Source organism: Telmatherina bonti (assembly GCF_933228915.1).
Source record: "Telmatherina bonti genome assembly, chromosome: 9".
Lineage (NCBI taxonomy): Eukaryota > Metazoa > Chordata > Actinopteri > Atheriniformes > Telmatherinidae > Telmatherina > Telmatherina bonti.
The window spans coordinates 27,902,129-27,925,551 of record NC_136627.1 but is presented as its reverse complement, the minus strand read 5'-3'; the positions used below and the strand labels follow the sequence as shown (position 1 = coordinate 27,925,551).

Sequence of the window (23,423 nt, the reverse complement as noted above, 5' to 3'; positions counted from 1 at the left end):
CCTGGAATTTGTAGACTATGGATCAGGTTTTCAAAAGGAGGGTTGTGATGTGTTTCAGATGTCTTGTTCCTTGTTTAAAACTCGAGCAAACAGCGTTCTGGATGAGCTGCAGCTGTTTAATGATGACAGATGGAATTGTAGTGACACATTTTTCTGTTTGATTTCCAGTTTGATGAAGGAGGGTGTGGAGGTGCGTGGTGGCAGCAGCACCAGTCTGGTGTTGAATCCTGGACGCTTTGAGTTTGAGGTGTCAGACTGCTTCTTGCTGGGCTGCCCACTGGGCCTCGTGTTAGCCATGAGACGCACTGTGCTGCCAGCCGTTCAGGGTAAGAATTTGAGCATGTGCAAAATGTAAAACGGACATTTTATTTATGTAGCCCTTTTCATTTCACATGCACTTAATATGTTTTGCAGTGGGCTTTTGTGGATTAATTATTAGAAATATCTGCCTTACCTGCAGCAGAGAATGAGCACTCAGTTTGGAAAATCTAATATTTGTACAGCTCAGTATTGAGCTGTATGATTTACACCCTATTATCCATGTTAATATAAAATACCACCTATATTTATATTTATATACCACCTGTATTTAAATGTTATGTTTGCTTAAACTGTGAAGTTCTGCTGTTTTGATTTATTTTAAATGGAATTGATTGGTTTTCTGTCCAAAGCCTGCTGCAGGTCAGACACTACTATCTCATAAATCCTTTACCTCGCTTCACTATAAAAGGAAATTTCTGTTTAAATGTCAGAGTTTAAAATTTTATTATATTTTCACCAAATCAGTTGCTTCAACCACAATTAATACAATTTTACGTCAGAGACCTACACTTCAGACTGAAGCCTTCATTACTTTCTTTCCTTGACTTTTTTGTTTTTTTCTGTCCCTCAGTGAGCCAACTTCATCCAGCCTGCTCCCAGATCTTCAACCTGTTTTATCCGTCAGACCCGTCAGCCTCCAGACTTGAGCCACTGCTCCAACCTCTCTTTCACAAGTTGCCACCATTTGCAGTGCCGCGCTACCAGCGTTACCCTCTCGGAGATGGCCGCTCGGTGCTCATAGGTATGATTGGTGATTCAACCCCTGGAAACTAGTGAGGTAGAACTGCCTCTCATGACATTTTCACACCTCAGTCTGTTTTTCTGCATTGCCATTTTACATATTTAAACGTTGCTTTTTCAAAGCTGCTGTAAAACCTGTCAGAAATTTTGCTGGTGGGGCTACAATTAGAGAATTCATGACTTCCTAATGTGAATTTTTTACAAGCACACACGTTCACAGATATGCACCAAGGACATGCAGATCCTTGATCCCATCAGTATGCCTTTATCCTGTAGAGGTGAAGTTAAATCCTGCCCTGAAACCTAAAGTCTAAAGTAATTATATTTCATCTTCTCTGGGTGTAGTACCTTCAACCTGGCTCTGCTCTAAGAGGACCGGGGACAGTGTATGAGATATTACTCTACTGGTTAAATGGCACGTTATTGCTGTATTCTCCCTGCAAGGCTTAGTTGCAGCGACTGCATCCTTAATGAGCTGCTGATTTATTTGAAGCATGTTTTAACCCACTTTTGGGACATGGAGACTCACTCTAAACAGCAGTTATGATGCATTGCCTGGTTGCCTTGTTTCTCTATCCACCTACAGAGAGAGAAAGTAGGACAGCAACCAGTGGCTTTTGCCAAGAGCTTATGAGAACAAACCTACATATGATATGATAAGGCTTTGTACCTTTTAAAAAGATGGATTATTTAAGCTAATGATCCAGGAAGTTTAACTAAGGTGATTGATCAGGTTAGTCTTGTCACTGATATAAAGATTAAATGTCTGTTTTTTTCTTTACATCTTTTATGTACTCATGCAAGATTAATCAGTTAATCAGTGATTTTTTTAAAACTTGGACACATGATTTTTTCCTGTTAAAACTGAATCTGTTTCAGATTCTCTTCTTTTTAAAGATATTTTTTGGTGCTGCTGATAGTTTCTGAAAGGACGACATTTCTCAAAGATCTATTTAGGTTTATTCAAAATGTTCATCAATTAAACAAAGAACAGCTGTTTTTCTAGACTGGACTAGACTAGACTTTCTAGAGTAGACTGGACTATTTAGGAATGAATTTATTATTTCTAATGATAAATGTAGTAACTGTACTGTAAATATATATGATAGCTTGGTGATACAAAACAGTTTAAAGCTTCACCAAGGATAATCTGACATTTTTGCCATCGGTTCTAGATATCAGAGTAAAGAAACTAACCATAAAATGAAACTGCCTTGGACTTAGCCCTTGACAACAAACCCGAAACCCTTGTCTGGTCTTTGACCCCCCTCTGAGCTTCAGGGCTCATGTGTGGTCTGCCTCTAAATCTGCTTTATATTACCTGAAAGTGTGACCATCTCTGTCTCTGAGTGACAAAGTGAAACTGATGCTTCTATAATCAAACAGACTCGACCAGTACTCAGTAACAGCTGATTCTATGGAGTCTGAGTGCTTTTAAAGACCTGCGAGGTGGACCATATTACACCTGTTTACCTGTTAGTTTGTGTGTTAATATGAGGACTTTTTTCAAGAGTTCAAGGTGTTATACCAGCAATTAGTCCCTAAACTCTTTGGATTGTGTGGCAGATTGGGGTTGCTTTCTCTATATTTCATCATGTCCCATCAGGTTGGTATCCTCATTATATCAAAATGAGCAATGACCCTTACTTTACCTGTATGTGGTTTTAATGTTGTGGCTGGTTGTGGGTATATCATGCTGATAGTGTTTTAGTCCCTATATCCTCCTGGGTCCTCCGCCAGTATGGACATTATTAAAATACAACCAGTAATTAACTTGTAATAACAATTAAAACAATCATGTTTTATAATTTATTAGTATTATTTGATAAGATCATACTTAATAATAAACATTGAATTTGTTGGTGCTTCTTTTATGAAGGCATGTTTTAATTATGTTTGTATCAGTTTTTAAATATCTCTCACATCAACCTTGAATCAGAGAATTTGTTGTTTAACCACAGAGCCCTAAGTAATCTTTGCTTTTTTACTCCTAGGGGAGGTGTATACAAAGCTTGTGAATTAATGTTTCACCTGCGCAATATGGATAACAAAGGAAGTTGTATTTTGTTTTTGTTATTTTTTTTATTAATTAAACTATGTTCAACAAGTCACAAAGCAGGCTGTTTGCTGGCTCTTACAGCAAGTGGTGCAGATAAAGGTGATGGAGTGTAAAGGCAGACACGCAGCGTAGGCTTCCATCTACTGGATTTTTAATTATGGGTCTGTACCGCAGCTCCACTGATCACGCTTGGATCCTGTCAAATTATGGGCTGAATTAAAAACCACAGACAGGTGCAGGCACACAGAAGAAACAGTGGCATGCATCACCCATTACCTCTTCTGTAATATAGTAATTAGTGGTTATGAAGGCATGGAGAGCCAATCAAAGCTGGCTCCTGTGAGAATGGATTTGACATCAACACCTGTCAACAGTAGAGCTTTATTATGACGAATGCTGATTATAAAAAGAGATTCATCCCTCTTTGTGTTGATTTCTGACCATGGACCAGTGGGAAATATGATGATTCAGAACATGCCATGCATATGGAATTATGGTAGAATTTACCAGGTATTAATGATGTTTTAATCTAAACTTGTTTTGTATCTTACTGCCCAAAATGCCATGATTGGCTAGTTCATGTGGAATCTGGGAGGATGTGGAGTTAAGTTTCTTTCTGCCATTTTATTTCAAAGATGTTTCAAGGTCACAGCAATCATCTTCCCTGTTATGAATCATCTGCCCATTGTTGTTCTGCTTTCAACTGCTTCTCTTTGCTTTAAGCTTGAGCAGGTGTTGTGTGTCCATATGAGCAATCCAGTGAATCGGTTGTGCATCCATTTTCCAGATTTTCTTCTCCCTTCTCTACATCTTGGTCACGATATAGCTCCCTGTTCTCCAAACACTTAGATGTTAATGCTTCTGCTCCTCAAGTCCTCATCTGTTTCAGAAAATATGTCATTGGCCTGCTGTGTTTCCGCATCTCCCTGTGTGTGTCTCTCTCTGCCTCTCTATGCTCATTGTGTTGTGAAAGAAAGACAGAGCGGTGCAAAATTTCCACAGAATGAAAGAGAATAAAGCTCCTGAGAGGTCTGGGGCAGGGTTCATTAACAGTGACAGATTGCTGCGGGCGTGAATGTGTGTGAGTGTGCATTTTGTTAACAGGTATCATGATATCTTGAATAGATGGGTTTTGGTGCGGAGCCTTCAATTGCATCTGAGGAGTCCAATAGGTGCAATATCCAGTAATATCTGAAAAGCCCCCATCTCCTATAAATCACCTAAACCTGTTAAACCTCAAAGCCCACTGCGCCTCAGCAGAGTATAGCAGGGTTTCTGTACTAGCAGAAGTTGTGGCTATCACAAAAGAGCCTAAAATATGTCACAATAATCTCCCTATAGAGTCAATATTATGGTTTGTAGTCAGAATTTTGTTGTTTAATCGCTTAATAATATTTAGGTCTACTTGTGTCTCTTTTTTTTTTTTTTATTTATACCTATCAGAAAACAGTTCAGTCATAAGGTATCACACAGAAAATCAACATTTGTCAGTATTATGCAAAACAAAAAACACTAAAGAAAGACAAAGCATTCTTTTTTTCATTTTTTTTTTTTTTTTCATAATGCCTTGTCCGGCATTTAAGCAAGCAGAATGATGGTCTGGATGCTGTATTCTGCGGAGCAAGTTTACTTTGCCAAGGGGAGCTTTATGGAAAAATGATCCGTGATATTCTTGATTTTTATTTTTATTTATTTTGCATAATTGCTCGTATTGCAGAGTTTGTACTGCTTGACCAGACCAGAGAGGATAGAAAAGGGACAGCGAAAGAACTGAAAAAAAGAGAAAAAACAAAGAAAACACTTCGTGGAGAGCTAAAGAGAGAGAAAAACATACTTACTAATGCATATACACACATACGCACCCAGCTATGTATTCACATAAGACAAAGCTTTTAATGTTTTTGAAGACGTACTCACTTTACCTTTTTGTTACCTTCACCAAAGGCTTTCCCATCATCTTAGAACCAGTTGTCATTGCCATCTTACGAATTGCACTGTGGGGTTTTGGGTTTCATTCCTGCAAAAGAGATTTGTCACGCATCTCATCCCAACAAGTGAAACAAAGCTAAAACTTTCTTTAGCGTTAAACTTTTTTATGTTATTTCTTATCTGTGTCCCAGTTCAACTCTATCAGAGTGAGACTGAAAATCTGAAATCCAGTTTGATTGCACAAATATGCACATTGTAAATGTGAGATTCCCAAATGAAGATTGTTCTTTGTGTTGACCAAGAGGATTTATTACTCTCATGCAATTCGCCCTCACATCTGAGATAGCGATGTTTGGTCTGTATTCTGCTGCCGTTGCTCATCTTTCACATAGCAAATGCACACATGTGGCTGCATCTGGAGGCTTATTTAATGCCAATTCCTGCAGTCAAAGGGTTAACCTTTGAGTAAGTGGCTGCTTCAGGAAACAGCCTGGCTATTTTGAGTGATAAATTTGACACATGCAAACAAATTGATTAGCAGCTAGCCAGATGCACACTCTTGGTGTGAAGATAATGCATTTGACCCTAATGTTTGAATTTATAGACAGTGGATGTGATGTAATCACAGAAAAGTGTGTCTTGGGAAATTAGTTGAGGGGGGGGGGCTCAAGACGTGCTCTGATTAACATTTGCAGGCAAGCAGGGGAACTTGCTTCTATTAAATCTCAGCTCTGCTCAACGATATTGCCTGTTCTGGCTCCACGTTTACATCTTATATCAGCTCCACCACATTCCACTGGGTTGACAGTGGGATGGAAATGGGAGCAGCTAAATGATATAAAGAGTGAGAGTAATCTGTGCATTGATGTATATAGATTAAAACCTACTTAGCTGTTTGGCTGAAATGGACACTTGACGTATAGGAAGTTGATGAGAGAGATACTTTAGCTTTTGCACTCTGTGAAAGGCAGTGATGAAGAGGTTCAGTCACACATGATTTGATCTATTTTAGTGTTAGAAAAGACTGAGTTCAAAATACTGGCCAAAGGTAGCACGATCAAGAGTTCTCCCCAGAGTCTGATTGTAAATACAGGTTTTATAAATGCAAAAATAATACAGGCGTCTCAAAGGAATGTACTTTGTAGCTACGTGGAGCTTCCAAATGTACAGCTTGATTTATTAATACCATTTGTCCCCAGGATGAAGAGTTGTGAAAAATAGATAAAACCTTTAAAACCAGGGTGACATATGTTCCAGTACATGATGCATACGATTTTTAATTTTTATAACTTGAAGAAACAATCAGTCACATGGATCATATAAAGCAAATAACTTTAGTTGAGGTTGAAAGAAACTTACTTTTTTCTCACTGGAAGCTTCCCATTAAATAATCCCTTCTTTTTTTCTTGCAGCCGTCTAATGCTTAAATCAGCTGGATGAACCAGGCTCTGAAAGAAAGTCACATGGAGGTTTTTATTTTTCTTGCTTTTTTTTTTTTTTTTAAGTAATGCTGAGAGCTGCCATCAGAAAGCCATCCCAGTCTCAAGAGTGCTTGAGGTGGATATCAGACTGTTTCTCTCAGCAGTCATGGAGAAAAGGGGTTTTGATAAACAATGTAGTAAAATGGTACAGGGCAGAGTCAGTTTACACTTTAGCGAAAGTGACGCAGGAGGAGAAAATGTGTTAGACCCAATAAAGCTTGGTGTGAAATATTTCATACAGTTTCCGACATTTGGCGTCACTTTATGGTAAAAATGTTTGTTCAAAATCCTGTTTAACACAATCTGAGACTTTTTTTCTGCCCCATAAAAGATACCAGAAAGCTGAAGATTACGCTAACTTTGACTTATAACATGGTTATAACTAGTAAATAGCAGTATATATTTTTTATTTTAATTTTACATTTTGTTAAAGGTGGAGTATGTAAGATTTTCAATATTTTCAAAATAAATTAACTAAAAAAATAACTACAATCATAATTAGTTTTTATAAACATGTAGGTTCCAGTCTGTCCATATTTGATGTGTTATTAAATTACAAGTTTAATTAATGACAAAGACCCTTCTTAAATGTTTGCCTACCAGTAAAAGAAAAAGTGCTTTTTGTTATTTGTCATTCATTAAACGCATCAAATATGGACAGACTGGAACATATATGTTCAAACAAACTATCTAATTATGATTGTAGTTATTTTATTAGTTAATTTATTTTGAAAAAATTGAAAATCTTACATACTCCACCTTTAAAGGGACAAAAAAGACCTCATATTAAAAAAAAAAAAAAATTGGACTTGTCTTACCATTTTTAATAGGTCAGTGTTCAAACTCCTATTCAGAAAACTTTATATCAGGGAGGGCAACTCCGATCCTTGAGGGCTGCAGTCGTGGAAGTGTTTGGAGTTTCCCTGCTGCAACAAAGCTGACTCACATCAATGGCTAATGAGCAGAAATGTCTGGTTTGCGCCAGTCTGCTAATTAAGTCTAATGTGTACCACTGGGTTGCAGCAGGGAAACTCCGAACACTAGAGTACAAGGACAATGTTGCAAACTCTTAACCTCAGATCTTGGTAGGACAAATTTTTGGGAAATTCTCTTAACATTCATTTAGGTGTCTGAAGGCACTACCAACCCGAAAACTCCCAAAAGACACAAACGTTTCACTTTGTTTGGTTCTCTTGGTCTTATATTACATCACTGGAATTTTAAGCAGAAATTCCCATCATAACTCACATGATTGTATTGTTGTCCAACCGTATTATCATTGCAATTATCATCTTTTATGCATATTAAGATCATATCACATTCATGGTACCTCCAAAGATATTCAGTCTGTTGCTTTTTTTTTTTTTTTTTGCTCTTTTTTATTAAAACATACTTACTGAGATCACTGCCAAAATAATTCTCCTGTTAAGCAAATGTTGAAGATATTGTGTCATTCATAGTCACTAAAGAGAGGAAGTGTAGTGCTCTATCGGTGTTTGTAGCTTTTACATTGGTGAAGTCAGGTAGGACTGCCAACCTGGTGAAAGCATGCTCCACCGTTTTCCATCTGCCTTTACCATACAGACAGAATGATGAAGGACAGCAAAGGTGGTCCTTGCCCTAAAAGGCGACTGGACAACACCTTATCAAAGATTGAGGGAATTCTGTGTCATTTCAAAAAGTGCTTCAAGAGAATCTGAGAATAAATGGCTGAAAGCTGAACTTGAACCAGAGGTTAACTTTACAAAAAGGCTAATATTATTATTACAACAGCAAATCCCCCAAAGAACAGCTCAAGCTGAGAAAATTGGGTGTTAAAAATAGTCTCATCTAAGGTCAGATTTGAATCCTAAGAACTGCCTGTGGAGGTATTTGAAACAGGCAATGCTTTATATAAAAAGGAAAAAGAAGAAAAAGGAAAAAAAAATTCTGCAGGTTTTTGTCACAAACTGGTGAATGTCTCCTTAAAACAGAACGAAAATATTTGTATAGTTTTACAATGTGTTCAAATATTTGAAGGTACCATTAAAAAATATGAAACATTTTATTGGTCAATTTATTCCAAAAGTTCCAACAAATTTCCTGGGTCTATTTCTTTTTTCCCACCACCGTACGTTAAACTTTAAGATGAACATGCCGTCAACCTGACCTTTTCTGTCCAACAAATACCTTCTTGATTAAACACGCTTTGCCTCACCTCTGTGAGTTAGAAAATAACACCTGGGTTTCTTGCAATAAGTCGGCAGGGATAGGTCTTATTTTCTTCTTATATCATCTCATATCAAACAGGGACTTATGTGAACTTTAGAAAGTATATACCCATGTAAAAGATTATTCCACTATCAGCAGGAACAAGAGGGTTAGATGCACGTTTGAACTCAAAAAGCCAACACTAAACAGGAAACTAATAAGAGCATCCAATGTCATGATATTGAAGAGTGGTGGGCTGTGATGATGCTCCTGCTTGCATTTGGTTTTCCAAACAAAGCACATCAATGCACAGTTCTTATTAGGAAAATACGAGCATTGATTTAAAGATTCAGTCTAGTCAGGTTTCATGTGATCAAAGCATTTCCCTTCATTTCCCTCCATTTGTCTTCATCTCTTCTCTTGCTTTTCATAGCTGATAGCATCCAAGGGCAGTCAAGTGTGTTTCTGGAAGGTGAGCAGTCTCATGGAGGTAAGTCTCCACAACAGGCGTCTGACATTAGGACTGAAGGAAGAGGTGATGGGAGCGGTCGTCGAACCAGCCTGACCAGTGTGGAAAGTGAACTGTCGGCTTGCTCTATGGGTCAACTGGGAAACACCATCACTAACAGTAAGTAGGAGGGAAATGTGTCAGGAAAGTCTGTACTGCTGTGTCTCATTTACTTCACAGAGGAAAACTTTGTGTTGATGAGATTTTTCAGATTTTATTTGCATCAGATTTTGCATTTTGTCTACCGGTAATTGGATTTGCGTTTCAGTTTCCAGTAGTTGGTGGGGTTCCAAGAGGCTGGACTATGCTCTGTACTGTCCGGATGTACTGACTGCATTCCCAACTGTGGCTCTGCCTCACCTTTTTCACGCCTCCTACTGGGAGTCCACTGATGTGGCCGCCTTTGTTGTCCGACAGGTAGGAGTGCCCCGCTGACAGAAATATTATTTTCTCCCCAGTAAATTCTGCAGATTTGCAGAGATATCACTGATAAAATTAGCATGCTATGAGTAAAGCAACAAGATTTGCAGGGAGGACTTTAAGCCAGGGTAGAGAGGTTCTGTAAATGTATCGCTCCCTTAGAAGCTTTCATGTATACAGCTGTGCTTTGTGGTGGTAGAAATGTGGTTCTGTAAGAAAATATGATGCTTTCCAAGAATAAAAGAGATCATTAGGAAATCAAAGTAAGAAATTGTATCTCTAAATCATGCTCAATAGTTCTTCTCTGTGTTTCAGAGGAAGATATTCCATTTCCAAGACATTTATTCTTAAAATGATTATACTACAGTTTTCTGAAATGCTACTGCAGAGGAAATTATATGACTGGCTTCAGAAAGACTCTACTGTCATCCTTGCTGTACAATAAACTGCTTATTCTATTCATAAGTTGGAGGACATGAATGTAGGTTTAATGTCCTCTGAAAACAATATGAGGTTTATCCCTCCAGTCTCTTCTGTTTGAAGCCAAACATAACCGTGCACTCCGGGACCTGCAGAATGTCATGACTGTGATTGAATACGATAATTTGTCAGACTTACAATCATTCATCTTTACATGAACACACACGGTTGCACAGAATTGATTCAAAATGCTGAAACAGTGGTTTGAAAGCTTGAACAAAAGGTCATTGGATCAATTTAAAAAAAACAGATTACACATGTTAGAATGTATCAAACCATTAGGCACATAAATACAATAACATTTTTCATACTTTGAATGGCAAAACTTTTAAAAAAAACACCAAGAAATTTTGTAGGGTTGGAACAATGGACAGAAATGTTGAGCAGGAAGTAGGAAAGTCGAATCGAAAAATCAAAATTCAGGATGTTTTGCTTCACAATTTTAAAATGGATTTTTTTTGTTAAAAAATCTATCTTTTTTCAAATACATAAACATTAGTCTACTATAAAAAATTGTCATTTTTATTGTTTTTATTGATCTTTTCACTTGTCTTCTTGGGCATTATAGCAGCAGAATCATGGTCTGGCTACTATGTTGTTTTTTCCTAATTGAAAAGAAGAAAAATGATGAGCAAAATAAAGGTTTATACATTTTTTTTTTTTTTTTTTAAATCTACAAAAATCAGCAATATCGAAGATTTGTAAGAATCTCAATTTAAATCGAATCGGTACCCAAAAGATCAGAATCAAATCAAATCGGGACAAAAGCATATCGTCACAGCCCTCGCTGGAAGTTATGGTGTCTTTTCTTTATCATTTCACCTTTAGCTCTTAGTATCTTGTTAATCTGTTCATTTATTTACAAAGATAATCTGCAAGGCAATGGAAGTTTGTCAGTACAGCACATTTGATAAAAACATATAACAACAAAAGCAACAATTGAGAAAAATAAAACTCAAGCCAACTTAATTTATAAAGCAATTTCTGACAGAGACTGCTGAACAAACGGCTGAACATAAAATAATTAACATATTTAAAAAAAAGAAATTGTTTAATTTATAAAGTTTATTCTGCTCTGAAGCACAATTCAGAAAGATCCAAAGTACTGTAATAGCAACAGCCATTCCATCCACCATTCGGCTTTTAATCCCAAGCACATGTTGTAAATGCTGCATCCGGACTGATTTTTCTCTGAAAAGTCTTAGTTTGAGGTAATGAAATGCATCTCTGTGTTTGATGAACAAAATAACTTTGCTTGTGGAAGAGCTGTTGCTGTTTAACAACACAACACTAAAAATGGAGACCGAGGGGGTTCCTTTAACACATATGGCACCTGGAATATGTGCCAGCAACACTGTAAACAGACCACGTATGAAGCTAAAAGGAGTTATTGGCTTCAAGAGTTGACAGAAGCATCCATCTTACCAGTGATCTACTGAAATATTTAACCCTAAATATTATGTATGGTCCTGGGCAGGCTGAGGCATTTTGTTTTAACTAGCTAAACAATTGCTCATCTTTCATTTTAAAATGGCAACAAATCTTAGAAAAAGCTTTACAAGGAAGTGATAATTAAAAAAAAAAAAAGAAAAGAAACATGAACAGGTTAACAAGGCATCAAGGCAATAACACAACTACATCTAAAATAAGCACCTTCTAAATGCTATTTGCTCTCAGAAAGGTTAGAGTTTCAGTAATCTGCAACAATAACATGTTAATAATTTATGGAGTAATTTTAGAATAATGTTCCTAGATGTAAAATGATTAAGAATGATATAATCTATAGCGCATGATATCATAAAAAGACTAAGATATTTTGGAGACATCCTGCTACACAAGGAAGATGGCTGAACATTTCTACTGCTTATGCTTGACCTTCAGCTTTGGAGGCTCCACAGCATTAAAAACTGGTATAATTTTGTCTTGAAAACCAGCGCTTTGACTCAGGAACATTTTCAAAAATCACTGCCTGTGAACTACATCACACAAAGAAGAGGCCATATGAAAATGATCAAGAAATCTTTTCTCATCTTCCTGTCTAACATTAAATATCTGATGTAATGGGGTTAGTGTTTATGGAGATGGAAATGTGCATATCAATAATACAGCTTTTAGAGCAGCAAATACTCCCAACCAGAGTATTTTTTCTGGAAAGGCTTTTCATATTTCAGCAAAATCATGTTATCCATATTACATCTATCATGACAATATGGCATCATAACAGATGAGTCTGAGTTGACTGACTTGCCTTCATTTCAGACCTTTCACCCATGAAAAACATTCAGTACATCATGAAACACAAACACAACAGAGGAGTCACAGGACAGTCTGGAAGCTAGAGCCCTAAATCACACAAGAAAGAGTCAACATTTCTCTCCAAAATCTCCCCCATCAGCTGGCCTCATGTCACAGATGTTTACACACTGTTATTAAAAGAAAATGGAAGGCTACACACTGGTAAACATGTTCAGTTCCAACTTTTTTGAGTTGATACAATAAAATAATGCAATGCAAAATGTTTTGACTTACAGAATACAAAGTATCCCAAGTGCTTTGGAATATGGTTTGCAGTGTGTCTGCTGTCTGACTAGTTCAGAGTCACATGATGTGCATTTGTAGCTGAGAACAGTCGGTATATAAAAGCCAACTGATTCAGCTGTCACGGGTGATGGTCAAATGTAACTAAACTAAAGTAAAAAATGTGCAGTGATCTGTGGAACAGGGCAAAATCATGCTGTTTTTGTTAAGCTGTTTAAAATTCATGGCACACATCACAGCTGAGCCTCAGACAAAATGAAGCGATTTAGTAAGACATTCTTTATATGACTAAGATAGGAAAAATCTCACTCTGATTATGCAGCTCTGGCTGGTTTATAAATAAATGTAAAAGGTCAGGACTTTATACTGCAAAAGTTAGATTAAAATCTGTGTCGCCAACTTTTACCAAATGGTTAGGATCTTTTAAGGACTGCATAATGTTGCTTTTCCAGCCATGGACTTAAACCTTTTCTCAGAAGAGTCTTGCGATGAATACGTTATATTTCTAGCACTAAAGCTGCAGATAAACTATCAGCTCTGGGTTTATTTATGCTTACAACTACGCGCTAATCCACTTTGAAGTTTCTCACTTCTGAAGTCATGGTGGTGATGGGAAGGATTAGGAGGAAGACCACTGAATCCTCAGACATTAGAAAAGGGAAAAACAACAACAAAAAAAGAAAAACAAACAATCAAAACCTTAGAATAAGTTTATCCCATTATATACACTTTAAAAACTCTCTGCAAAGAGACGCTCTGTCATCATGACTAGGCAGAGTGAAAAAAACAAATATTTCTTCACCCTCTTACTGCTTGCTGCATCTTTGTTCCAAAACAAAACAGGGATGGGAGAGGCAATCCAGCTGTCAGTGTTGCTTGAAGAACACAAAGTCATTTCTTGGAAACAAGCTGATTTGTGTACTTTTCTCAATCTAAGTTTGATGTGTTTGTAAGATTGTTTTGCGGGGGTCGCTTTCAAGTAGCGAGCAGTCATTTTCTAAAAGTAAAAAAATGCAAATGACCTCTTAACTCCTCATCTCTTCCAAAGGGGTTCTTGCTGCTTTCCTTCTCAGTTGTGATTTATGATCCTAAAACGCTGCTTCAAAGTCAGCGTCAAAACTTGACATGACAAAGCTTCGATTTTAATGTTGCCTGTTGTATATTCTGAGTGGATCAGCTGAGACTGTCACCATTGCTGAAGATTACTGTGTTTTCTGATCATGTGAAGGATGTGGTTTCAGGGTTTTTATTGCTCTGTTTGTTTCTACTGACAGCTCATGCGATGCGACTGCGTGAAGACCCAGGAAGCCGACCTCTTGGACTCTGCTCCGTTCTCTCCGTCCAGCCCACGTGAAAAATGGCTCAGAAGAAGGACACATGTCAAACTAAGGGTTCTTCTTGTTTACTACAATAACGTGAATTGTGGTTGCTTCGTCAGGGCTCAGAATCCCACATTAAATCTCTTGAGAATCGAACTAACTTATGAGTATTTTCACACAGCTTGTTGACACAGGATGTGTCAAGATCTAGGACACTGTCTCCAAGGTGCCTCTGATTCTCAGAACTATGCCCACCCACATGAACACTTTCCGCTTAGCAACTGCTTTCCGCCTCTAAGGAGTGAGAGGAAGAGGAGGAGTCTTTCTCAGACTTTTAGATGAAGATCCAATTCAGGAATTAAAAACAAAGGTTACATCATAATAACTGAGTGACGTTACAGGCTGCAGATGAAAAAACAATGGCAACAACCTTGTTTCACTTCTAAAAACACAACCCTTCATGCACGTTAGCATACTTCTTTCCTCAATAGCTAAACACTTAATATACCCTCCCTCAGGCTGCCTCAGTGTCCCAGCTATTCATTCAAGCTATAAATATAGTTTTTGTGAAGGCTGGCATTCTTGTGGTTTTACACGTTGTCCTGAAATCCCTGAAACACTCCCACACTTTTACCTTGAGTTTTGGAGCATATGCACACAATTACCTGATGCTTTCAAGCCCTGCCGAGTTTAACAATCAAGGCCATTTTTTTTTTTTATCTATCTTTCTGTGTGAAAAGAGACAAAGTTAGTCACTGCCTGCCTAAGGATATAAATAAAACTGTAAAAGCAGAGCACCATGGAAACGTGGTTATTTTTGATGTAGAAGGTTGTCTTTGCTTAGTGTCATCTTGATCACACCTCACCTCAGCTAAGTGGTGTGTTTCTGATGTCAGTGCTTGAAGCTGTTGCTCCCGAATGCAGTCCGAAATGGGCAGCTCTGATTGAGTTGGTGCACACCCACCTCGGCTGCTGTACTTAAACTGTTAGGCGACACTTGGGGTCTTAGCTGGATGCGAGGTTGTTGTCACAGCTGGAGTGAGTAAACTAAAGTGGTTGTTGTTGCTTGTGTGCCGGTCCTTATGCAGTCCTGGTAACTCATATCCTTCACACTTCTTCATCTGAGTGGATGGATGTACTGAGCCACATGTGGCTTGTTGCTTTTGTTTGCACATATGACCACACACAGCGCTGCCTTAGGTAGGGCTAACCAGATTTTGAGGACAACAAGGCTTTCTCCTGAAAGCTGCAGGCAGATATTTGTTCTCTGTTTTGTGTATGTGTATCTGAAGGCCTGTCATCCCAGAATCAGTGAGACCTCATGCTGACAGACAATTAACTGTTGACAAAGCTAATGTAGGAGAGCAGCTGGAAATGCTGAGCTTCCTTGTTAGGTGTCAAATCCTTTAGATCAATTATCATTAGCTGGTGTGGTAAAACAGTAAAATACAGCATCCGCATAGTTAAACTCATTAGCATAAATGTTTTACATATTGTTTTATTTGTTAGGTTCAGGCACTCTATTATCTTTCCAGTAACAAACATCTCATCCAGTTCATCTGATGAAATCACAACAATGAACAAAAGTTCAAATGGAGTACTCTTATTGCTGTTGCACAAGTTTGCTCTTAACTCAGAAAATAGGAAGAAATTCAGACTGACTGCTGTATCCTTGCTAATGATAAGATGGCGCTAGTACACAAAAAAAGCTCCTTTATTGCTTCAATCTGAGTGGCTGACAAGGATTCAAATAAAAACTCCATAACAGTGAAGAATCAATAAGTAGTACCTGGAACTGGATACTCAAGGTAGACTATGTTAAGAATAGTCTTTTCAGTTCCTCTGCACACAGATGGAAGACAATGTAAGAAAATCCTTTGTGGCTCTATTTAATAAACAAAGGATAACTTTGTGCCAGCACTTGGCACTTACTTAGACAAGTAAGTTGAACTTACCTGTTCGATGACATGAATCGCCCCAAATAAATAGCAAATAGTTTAATTAGGGCTGTATCCTATTATCTGATCAATTTATCCTTGTCAAGTTGGTGTTTACTTAATAGCTCTTCATTTTTCTTTCTTTTTTTTTTTTTTTTACTTTCTTTTTGCTGGAAATGTATATTTGTACACATACTCTCTCTCTCTTTCGCCCCCTGTCTCTCTCTCTTTCTCTCTCACACTCACTTACTCACACACACACACACACACACACACATACACATATATGGAATAGAATTTTTTTCTATTTGGATTTTAAAGTTTCCCATACTGGTATTTTTACTGGAAAGGCTGTATTACAAGCGACCCACTTGTTCAGGGAGACTGGAATACCATTGGCTGACAGTTCACTGAGATCATAGTGCCAGTGCTTAGTTTGGGTAGCAGCTGTTAACTTGACCAGTCAGTTAACAGTTTATCATAGACCAGGCCAGCAGTTGGCTTTGGCAGGAAATTAACCTTTACAAAGAAAACATTTGATCATGTTCTTACAGTAATACAGACAAGCAGAATGACGAATCAGAACTATAATTCAGCTCAGCTTCTATGTCGGAGAATTGGTGGTTGCTTGAAAAAAAGAGAAATATTTTTAATCCTTCCATTTTAAAGTGAAGGTTATAGACTTGGAAAAGTAGAAAAAAAATTCTAGATTTCTGCTCTGTGTAAGCACAACTGAGTTTGTGAATAATAGATTAGCCCTCACATATGAGACTGGTATAAAATCTTGCTGAATGCAGCCGTTTTATAAGAGGAGATTTGGGGATTAATGATTCCCTCTTGGCTCACTCACAGAGAACCCAACAATAAAGCTTTAAAGCAGTCAACATGGGTTTCTGTAATGTCCCACAGTGCAAACTTTTAAGGTATTTGTCTAGACGTTAAAACCTGAAAATAAAGTACATGAAAGCAGAAAAAACTTGTTGTTTACCCTCTCATTCTTTGCATATGTTAAAAGTTTGTAAAGAGGAGTCATTTAAGGGCAAATGTTTTAGTGAAGCCTCAATGAACTCAAGCAGACACAAGTTTGCCACTTTATGCAAAAAACAGATGTGTATTTAAAGATCTAAAGGCCGTGTTAAAGGACATAACATATTATATTGCAGTAAGTCATGTGATTGTTAGCATGTATTTATTGATCTTCGCACCCTTGGAAATGTGTTGTGTTAAATGTTTCTGGCTGAAGTTTGAGTTTATGTCAGAAGTTTTTTTTTTTTCTTTAAAATTAACAAAACTATCTAAACTTGGAGTTCTCTGAGTAACTCTGTGCATGGACATGTGGTACAAACAGACAAAATACACATTAGAAAATATCTCAATGGTTATTAAAATACCCATCTTTGTCAGCTGGATCTTCCGTATCTTTCCTTTGTTTTTTCTACTTTGAGTTGGTGTTTGGACCCTGCTTCCCCTGATACTTCTTGAAAAACTCAATTAAGTTTCAGCTAAATTTCAGTAAGAAATAAAAGAATGCAGCAGCCTTTCCTTTCATTTTGTTCATATATTTTAGCCTTCAAACTTAACAATTATATCTAAACCTGCCCTGATATTAACACATGATGTGCTCTTCCTTGTCATGAATGTAGAACGTCACGGCCAACCACAGAGTGAACGATGTCATCGCTACAGAAGATGGACCCCAGACTTTGGTCGGTCGTTTCATGTATGGCCCCTTGGACATGGTCACTCTGACTGGAGAAAAGGTTACAAACCGCAACATCAAAACATTTTCACCACAGAGTGAGGCTGACATTGACTTCTTGCTGTTACACCAGTCTTTTTACATCTTTTCAGGTTGACATCCTGTTGATGACACAACCTCAGTCTGGCCGCTGGGTGCACTTTGACACCGAGGTGACCAACAGCAGCGGCAGAGTCATGTACACCATACCCAAAAGCAAGAAGCTCGGCCTCGGAGTATATCCAGTTAAAATGGTGGTCAAGTACGCATCCAAGGAGCATGTATAATTTGGCAACACAGAGACAAGGAAAAATCAGTTGAATTTACTGATATATTGATGTTAAAGTTTTACATAATTATGTAAAAGTTTGACATGAATATATTAGATTTGTATTTAAGATTGTTGGTAAGTAGAGCAGTGTAATAAAGTGTCTTGTAAGTATATCTTTTTTTAAACTGTCACTTAACCCTTTTTCGACCCCAAGGGGGGATCAGACCAGCGCAGAGGCCTACCTGACTGTGTTGCCACGAGGCATGGAGTGTGTGGTCTTCAGTATCGATGGATCTTTTGCCGCTAGTGTATCCATCATGGGCAGCGATCCCAAGGTCCGCCCTGGAGCTGTTGATGTTGTCAGGTAACTGTTTAAAAGCTTTGGATGTACATGTGTGTTTAATGTGCATGAGATCACAAAATGTGCCAATTTACATGTGAATGTGTTTACTGTGGTGCATATCTTTTTTTAGGGGCATGATTGTTCATTCAGAAACAGCTATGAATCAATGAATGGGCTTTTAGTAATTACAAGAGACATAAAGAGATGATCAGTGTATTCAGAATAGCTTGGTTCACATTATATATTTCAATAAAAATTGAAATCACAAGAGAGCAGAAACAATTAAATGAAAAAAATAAACAGGGCTTTCTGTATTTAGCAACCTGGTGTGTCTAAAAATGTATGTATTCTGCTTCCTTAACATAGTTAAAGCCCCTGAAAGGTCATGGCAAATTTTTATTATTCTTTCATTTTTTTGTTACTTTGCGGTCTTTTAGTATTTGTTTTGAAATACTTCTTTATTTCTTTGCACCCTCAGTTGTATCTTTCAGCCTCAAGATGTTAAGATGAAAACTAGAGGAGCTGCTGGTTCAGCAGTTCTCTCGCTGCTGAGAAACAGTGTATCTGATCTTGGGATGACACAGCTGTCACTCTGATTGCAGCTGTGTTGTCATGATTACAGCTGTGACACATTGCTTTTTAATGCTTGAAACACAGTTCATGCCGCAGTTGCATTGGAGCTGCGTTCGCGAGTGCCTGTGACGTGTGTTAACACATCTATAACAGAAACACTGCAGGTTCTAAACCAGCCGAACTTATCGATGGAAGCAAAGATTAAACCACAGAAGTTTTCATCATCAAGCAAATCATCTGTGGCTATATTCACAACCTGCAGCTTGCTCCTGTTATCGATCAGTCTTTTTAAAGTGAGCAATGCAGGACTGTATCCATCACATCATTGTCTCGCGTCATCTCTCCTTTACAGATGTCTATATGACTGCATATGCATATGGAGCACACAAAATGTTTAGAATGATCAGAGGAAATGTAGAGCTCTGTGTGAGGCAGTGGGAAAATATTTGTTGATTTGAGAAAAAAAAAAAAAGTTGTCCTCACAAGTGTAGTAACCCTCATTGCCGAACATGAATCATGAGCCCTGCATCCTTTAAACCTCATATTAATACATAACCTGGTTAAAATGGATCGCTTGGGTTTGTTTGGCTCACCTGCAGGCATTGGCAGGATCTTGGCTACCTTATCATCTACATCACAGGCCGTCCTGATATGCAGAAGCAGCGTGTGGTATCATGGCTCTCGCAGCACAATTTCCCCCACGGGATGATCTTCTTTTCTGAAGGCCTGGTTCATGATCCCCTGCGACAGAAGACCATCTTCCTCCGGAATCTCATACAGGAGGTACACCTCTGAGACAAACTATCTCCCTGACATTACGAGGTGAACTTAATCTTTCCTCTGTAGCACCTGATGCATCTTGTTCCCTTAGCGGGCTCTTTGTGTGCGACATCACTCTTGCTCACAGCGTTGTAGCCTTGGGTTAAGTTGCATTTGAAATGCAGAACACATTGATCATTTCTTTTTTCTCTCACCAGTGTCACATTAAGATCAACTCTGCTTATGGCTCCATGAAGGACATATCTGTTTACAACATGCTCGGCCTCAGCCCCTCACAGATTTATATTGTTGGCAGACCTTCGAAGAAATACCAGAATCAGTGCCAGGTAATTTCATTTTCATTTGTTTCTGTAAACTCTTCCTTTGTGACATTTCTTGATGTTTTTCTCTCGATGTTTAACAAAAAAATGTGAGGTTTTTTCCCCATTAACTTTAATCTCTTTGTCGTTTGTGTAGTTTCTTAGTGAAGGTTATGCAGCCCACCTCTCCACACTTCAGTTTGGACACAGAGCCAGACCCAAGAAATCCCCTTCTGTTCGTATGGTCTTAAGAAAAGGTTCATTTGGTCTGTCTGCAAAGCCTGACTTCTTGTGTAAACGCACCCACCTGCGCAGGACCATGTCTGTCCAACAGCCTGATCCACCATGCACGCCTAACCCTAAACCCGAGCGAGCTCAGAGCCAGCCAGAGTCGGATAAGGACCACAGTGGAGGAGGAGGAGGAGGAGGAGGTGGACAAAGTGCATGGAGCAGAGCCTCCATGCATCGTGGAGATACCACTCCCTGACATCACGAAAGACATGGAGGGATTGTTGGAGAAAGGGGAAGAGAACAAATGGGTCTTTGTGTCCTGGGCCAAGGTGATATATTATTTTGTAATATTGAAACATCTTGAAGATGATTATTAATACTAATCTATTTGTGTTTGTTTATATTTGACTTTATCTGATATCTATTAATATATCTGACCCCACATAGTCGTGTTGCACCTCTTCTCTCACCGTCTGGACCCCCTATGTTGCCTAACAATTAGTTATTAGGCTAATCCTAAGTAGGTATGATTCCCTATGATCTTCGGTGATGGATCTTCTTTGTTCATGATATCGTCCAAAGAACTATAGCATGCGTCAGGATGCAGTGTTAGTCTGTATTTATTTTTAAGTTCTGAAACAAATAAAGTAAAATACTGTTGAGATATTTGGTTCTCTAAATGTGGCAGACTCACAAAAAAGAGAAACTTTGATCACAGGATGCATCTTTCAAAATTTCAGCCCCAACAATGGACTTTTACAAGTAACCTGAACTAAATGTGTAAATTCTGTTTTTTAACAGAGTGACACATCACACTTCGGGCTGGGCGATATGACCTTTTAGGAATATCCCAATATTTTTATGGCATGTCACGATATACGATATATGTCTCGACACTTACCTTAGCTTTGAATTAATGCTTTGGTGCATACAATCACATCAGTAAGATGATTTTGTGTCTCCATTAAAACATAATTGTTCATACTGCATTAAGATATGCTGATTTTAAACATTCATGCCAAAAGGATGAAATTGCAACGAAGCAAATTGATCAAAACCGTATTTATTGAACAGTTAAAGCAATGGCAGAAACATGTCATTTTAAATTTGTGGTACTACTACCTTTTGTGGCGACACTTTTGCGACATACTTTGCATACGACAGGTGTTTTGTCAACATTGTCTCTCCGGTATCCAAACCACCGCCAGAAAATGGATGGATGATGTACTATTTTTCTTTGGAACAAATTCTTCCTCCTCCATTTTTTGGAACTCGCGCTGCTACTGCTACCGGAATTCTCTGCTAGAAAAGCTGCTACACGCTGCCTCTCATGACGTAGCACGTAGCTCACGTTATGTACGTAACTAGGTGCGCTTGCTTTAACTCTCTGTGCAAAGCGGTGCAGAGTCGAGGGGGAGGGAAAAAACCCCGCCCACAGCTAGAAACAACTGCGTGACAACAGGCTACTCGAATATGACGAATATCGACATTTTTTATATCCCACAGGGGACTAGCCACGATATCTCGAGTATATTCGATATATCGCCCAGCCCTAATCACACTTGTAAAAGACTTTGACTTCCACAACTCTTGATTTTGATATAGAAACAGAAAAATGTTAAAATTGGTCAATGTATATTGTGCAAAGTAAAATTCTTTTTACAATTGTTTTAAAGGTCCCATATTATACTTCATTATACTTTACATTGTTTTCAAAGTGCATTACCTCAAATTCAGCCTTGGTCCTTAATTTCGGTCATCGCTAAAGTGTCTCTGGTGAGTTTTACAGAGAACGGGTTGTTTCTGTGTCTGAACCTTTAAATGATGAGTTAAACCTTTTCCTTTATGAGGACGCAAAAGGAAAGATCTCAGACTTTCCAGCTTGTACACACATTTGCTAAAATGTGGAGCAAGCAAGTGAGAAGGGTGACAGAATTTTTTCATTTTTGGGCCTCACACACAGACTATGCAGTGACTGTTAAAGCCACAGACATTCAACATGAGCAGCACTGCTTTTATTACGGTGCTATACAACTAATCCGATGGCAACTAATGCAAGCAAGGCCGATCAATGACTCCATCCTACAATGTATGTGACCCAAAGGGTCTATTCTCAACGATCTATTTGACTGCTCAGATTGTAACGCGGAGCTACTCAACATTAAACAGTGGTTTTAATGTTGTGATTGATCTACATACTAGCAAAATAATTACAGTAAACATTATGTAGAACATTATTAGATCATGAGTGGATAATGAAGCCAGCCAGCCATTATCCTAACCATTTAGTCCGAGGAAGGGTCGCGGGGAAGCTGGAGTGTATCCCAGCATTCATTAGGCGAAAGGCAGCTCGCCAGTCCATCGCAGGATAATGAAGCTTTTCACTCTTTGTTGTCTCGTCTGTAAAGCCTTTGAGAACTTCGCTGCAGAGTTCTGACGTAAATACAGATTGATTTTGCTCACAACTGCTGAGCTCCAACAAAGTCAATAAACCTCCACATTGATTAAATTATGTTCTGTGTTATATCTGATATACCACAGTGAGAGAGTTGTTATTATTTTCATAGACACATAGGTCTAATAGCACATTACAAAGAACAGACTGGGATAATTACTGAAGCAGAGTCCTGTTTTCCCCTTTTTTCCATGTTTGATATCCCTGCAGCAACCCAAATAACAGATGCTATTATTAGCAACAGTTCCCGAGCAGAACTGAATGCAAATTTGCATGACAGAAAAAAAATGTAAAATCCAAGGATAACAGCCACCAGTGTTACTTGTTTACAGATCAGGAAATATATGCTGTTCAGTTATGAAGATTTGAGATGTGTTGCGTGTATTTTTTTTAATCTGTGACTTGTTTTCTTGTCTCACTTCACAGTGGCATGTCTCTTTACTGTACTCTGTACATTGAACCGAGCTTTACGTCCTGCTTGGGACTCTACACTTTCCCTCCTTTGTGGACCTTTCCCTGACCTACTCTGTGGATGAAATCTGGAAACTTTTTGGAAATGTCTGCGTCATCCTAAAACTATCTACATATAACATCCGAAGAATGTACTTAAAGTCAGCATCTTATGCATATAGTGTATTTATGTACACACACATGCTCCAAAACATTACAAATGAGATGATGGTTATTACAATAAAGCTTTGGACACCGTGCTCCAAGCCTGAGCAGCACACAACCCGACGCTGCACAAGACTTTGGTCTGACTCAGACTGCTGTGCTGACATGCAGTCATGCTGACTGATTCCGTTGCAA

The 23,423-nt window shown here is 38.3% G+C and overlaps 1 protein-coding gene across 1 annotated transcript in view; it reads left to right on the top strand.

Moving 5' to 3' along the window:
* Positions 1-20,414, top strand: part of pitpnm3 (PITPNM family member 3) — a gene marked incomplete at its 3' end in the record, with an annotated part of 59,838 nt that extends 39,424 nt beyond the window's left edge. The window contains exons 7-17 of the mRNA XM_079246174.1: positions 169-326; positions 893-1,063; positions 9,155-9,349; positions 9,498-9,646; positions 13,942-14,058; positions 17,567-17,683; positions 17,775-17,923; positions 18,147-18,296; positions 19,448-19,631; positions 19,826-19,954; positions 20,085-20,414. Coding sequence (XP_079102300.1) covers positions 169-326; positions 893-1,063; positions 9,155-9,349; positions 9,498-9,646; positions 13,942-14,058; positions 17,567-17,683; positions 17,775-17,923; positions 18,147-18,296; positions 19,448-19,631; positions 19,826-19,954; positions 20,085-20,414 — 1,849 coding nt within the window. The remainder of the gene's footprint in view (positions 1-168; positions 327-892; positions 1,064-9,154; positions 9,350-9,497; positions 9,647-13,941; positions 14,059-17,566; positions 17,684-17,774; positions 17,924-18,146; positions 18,297-19,447; positions 19,632-19,825; positions 19,955-20,084) is intronic.
* Positions 20,415-23,423: the final 3,009 nt, after the last annotated feature.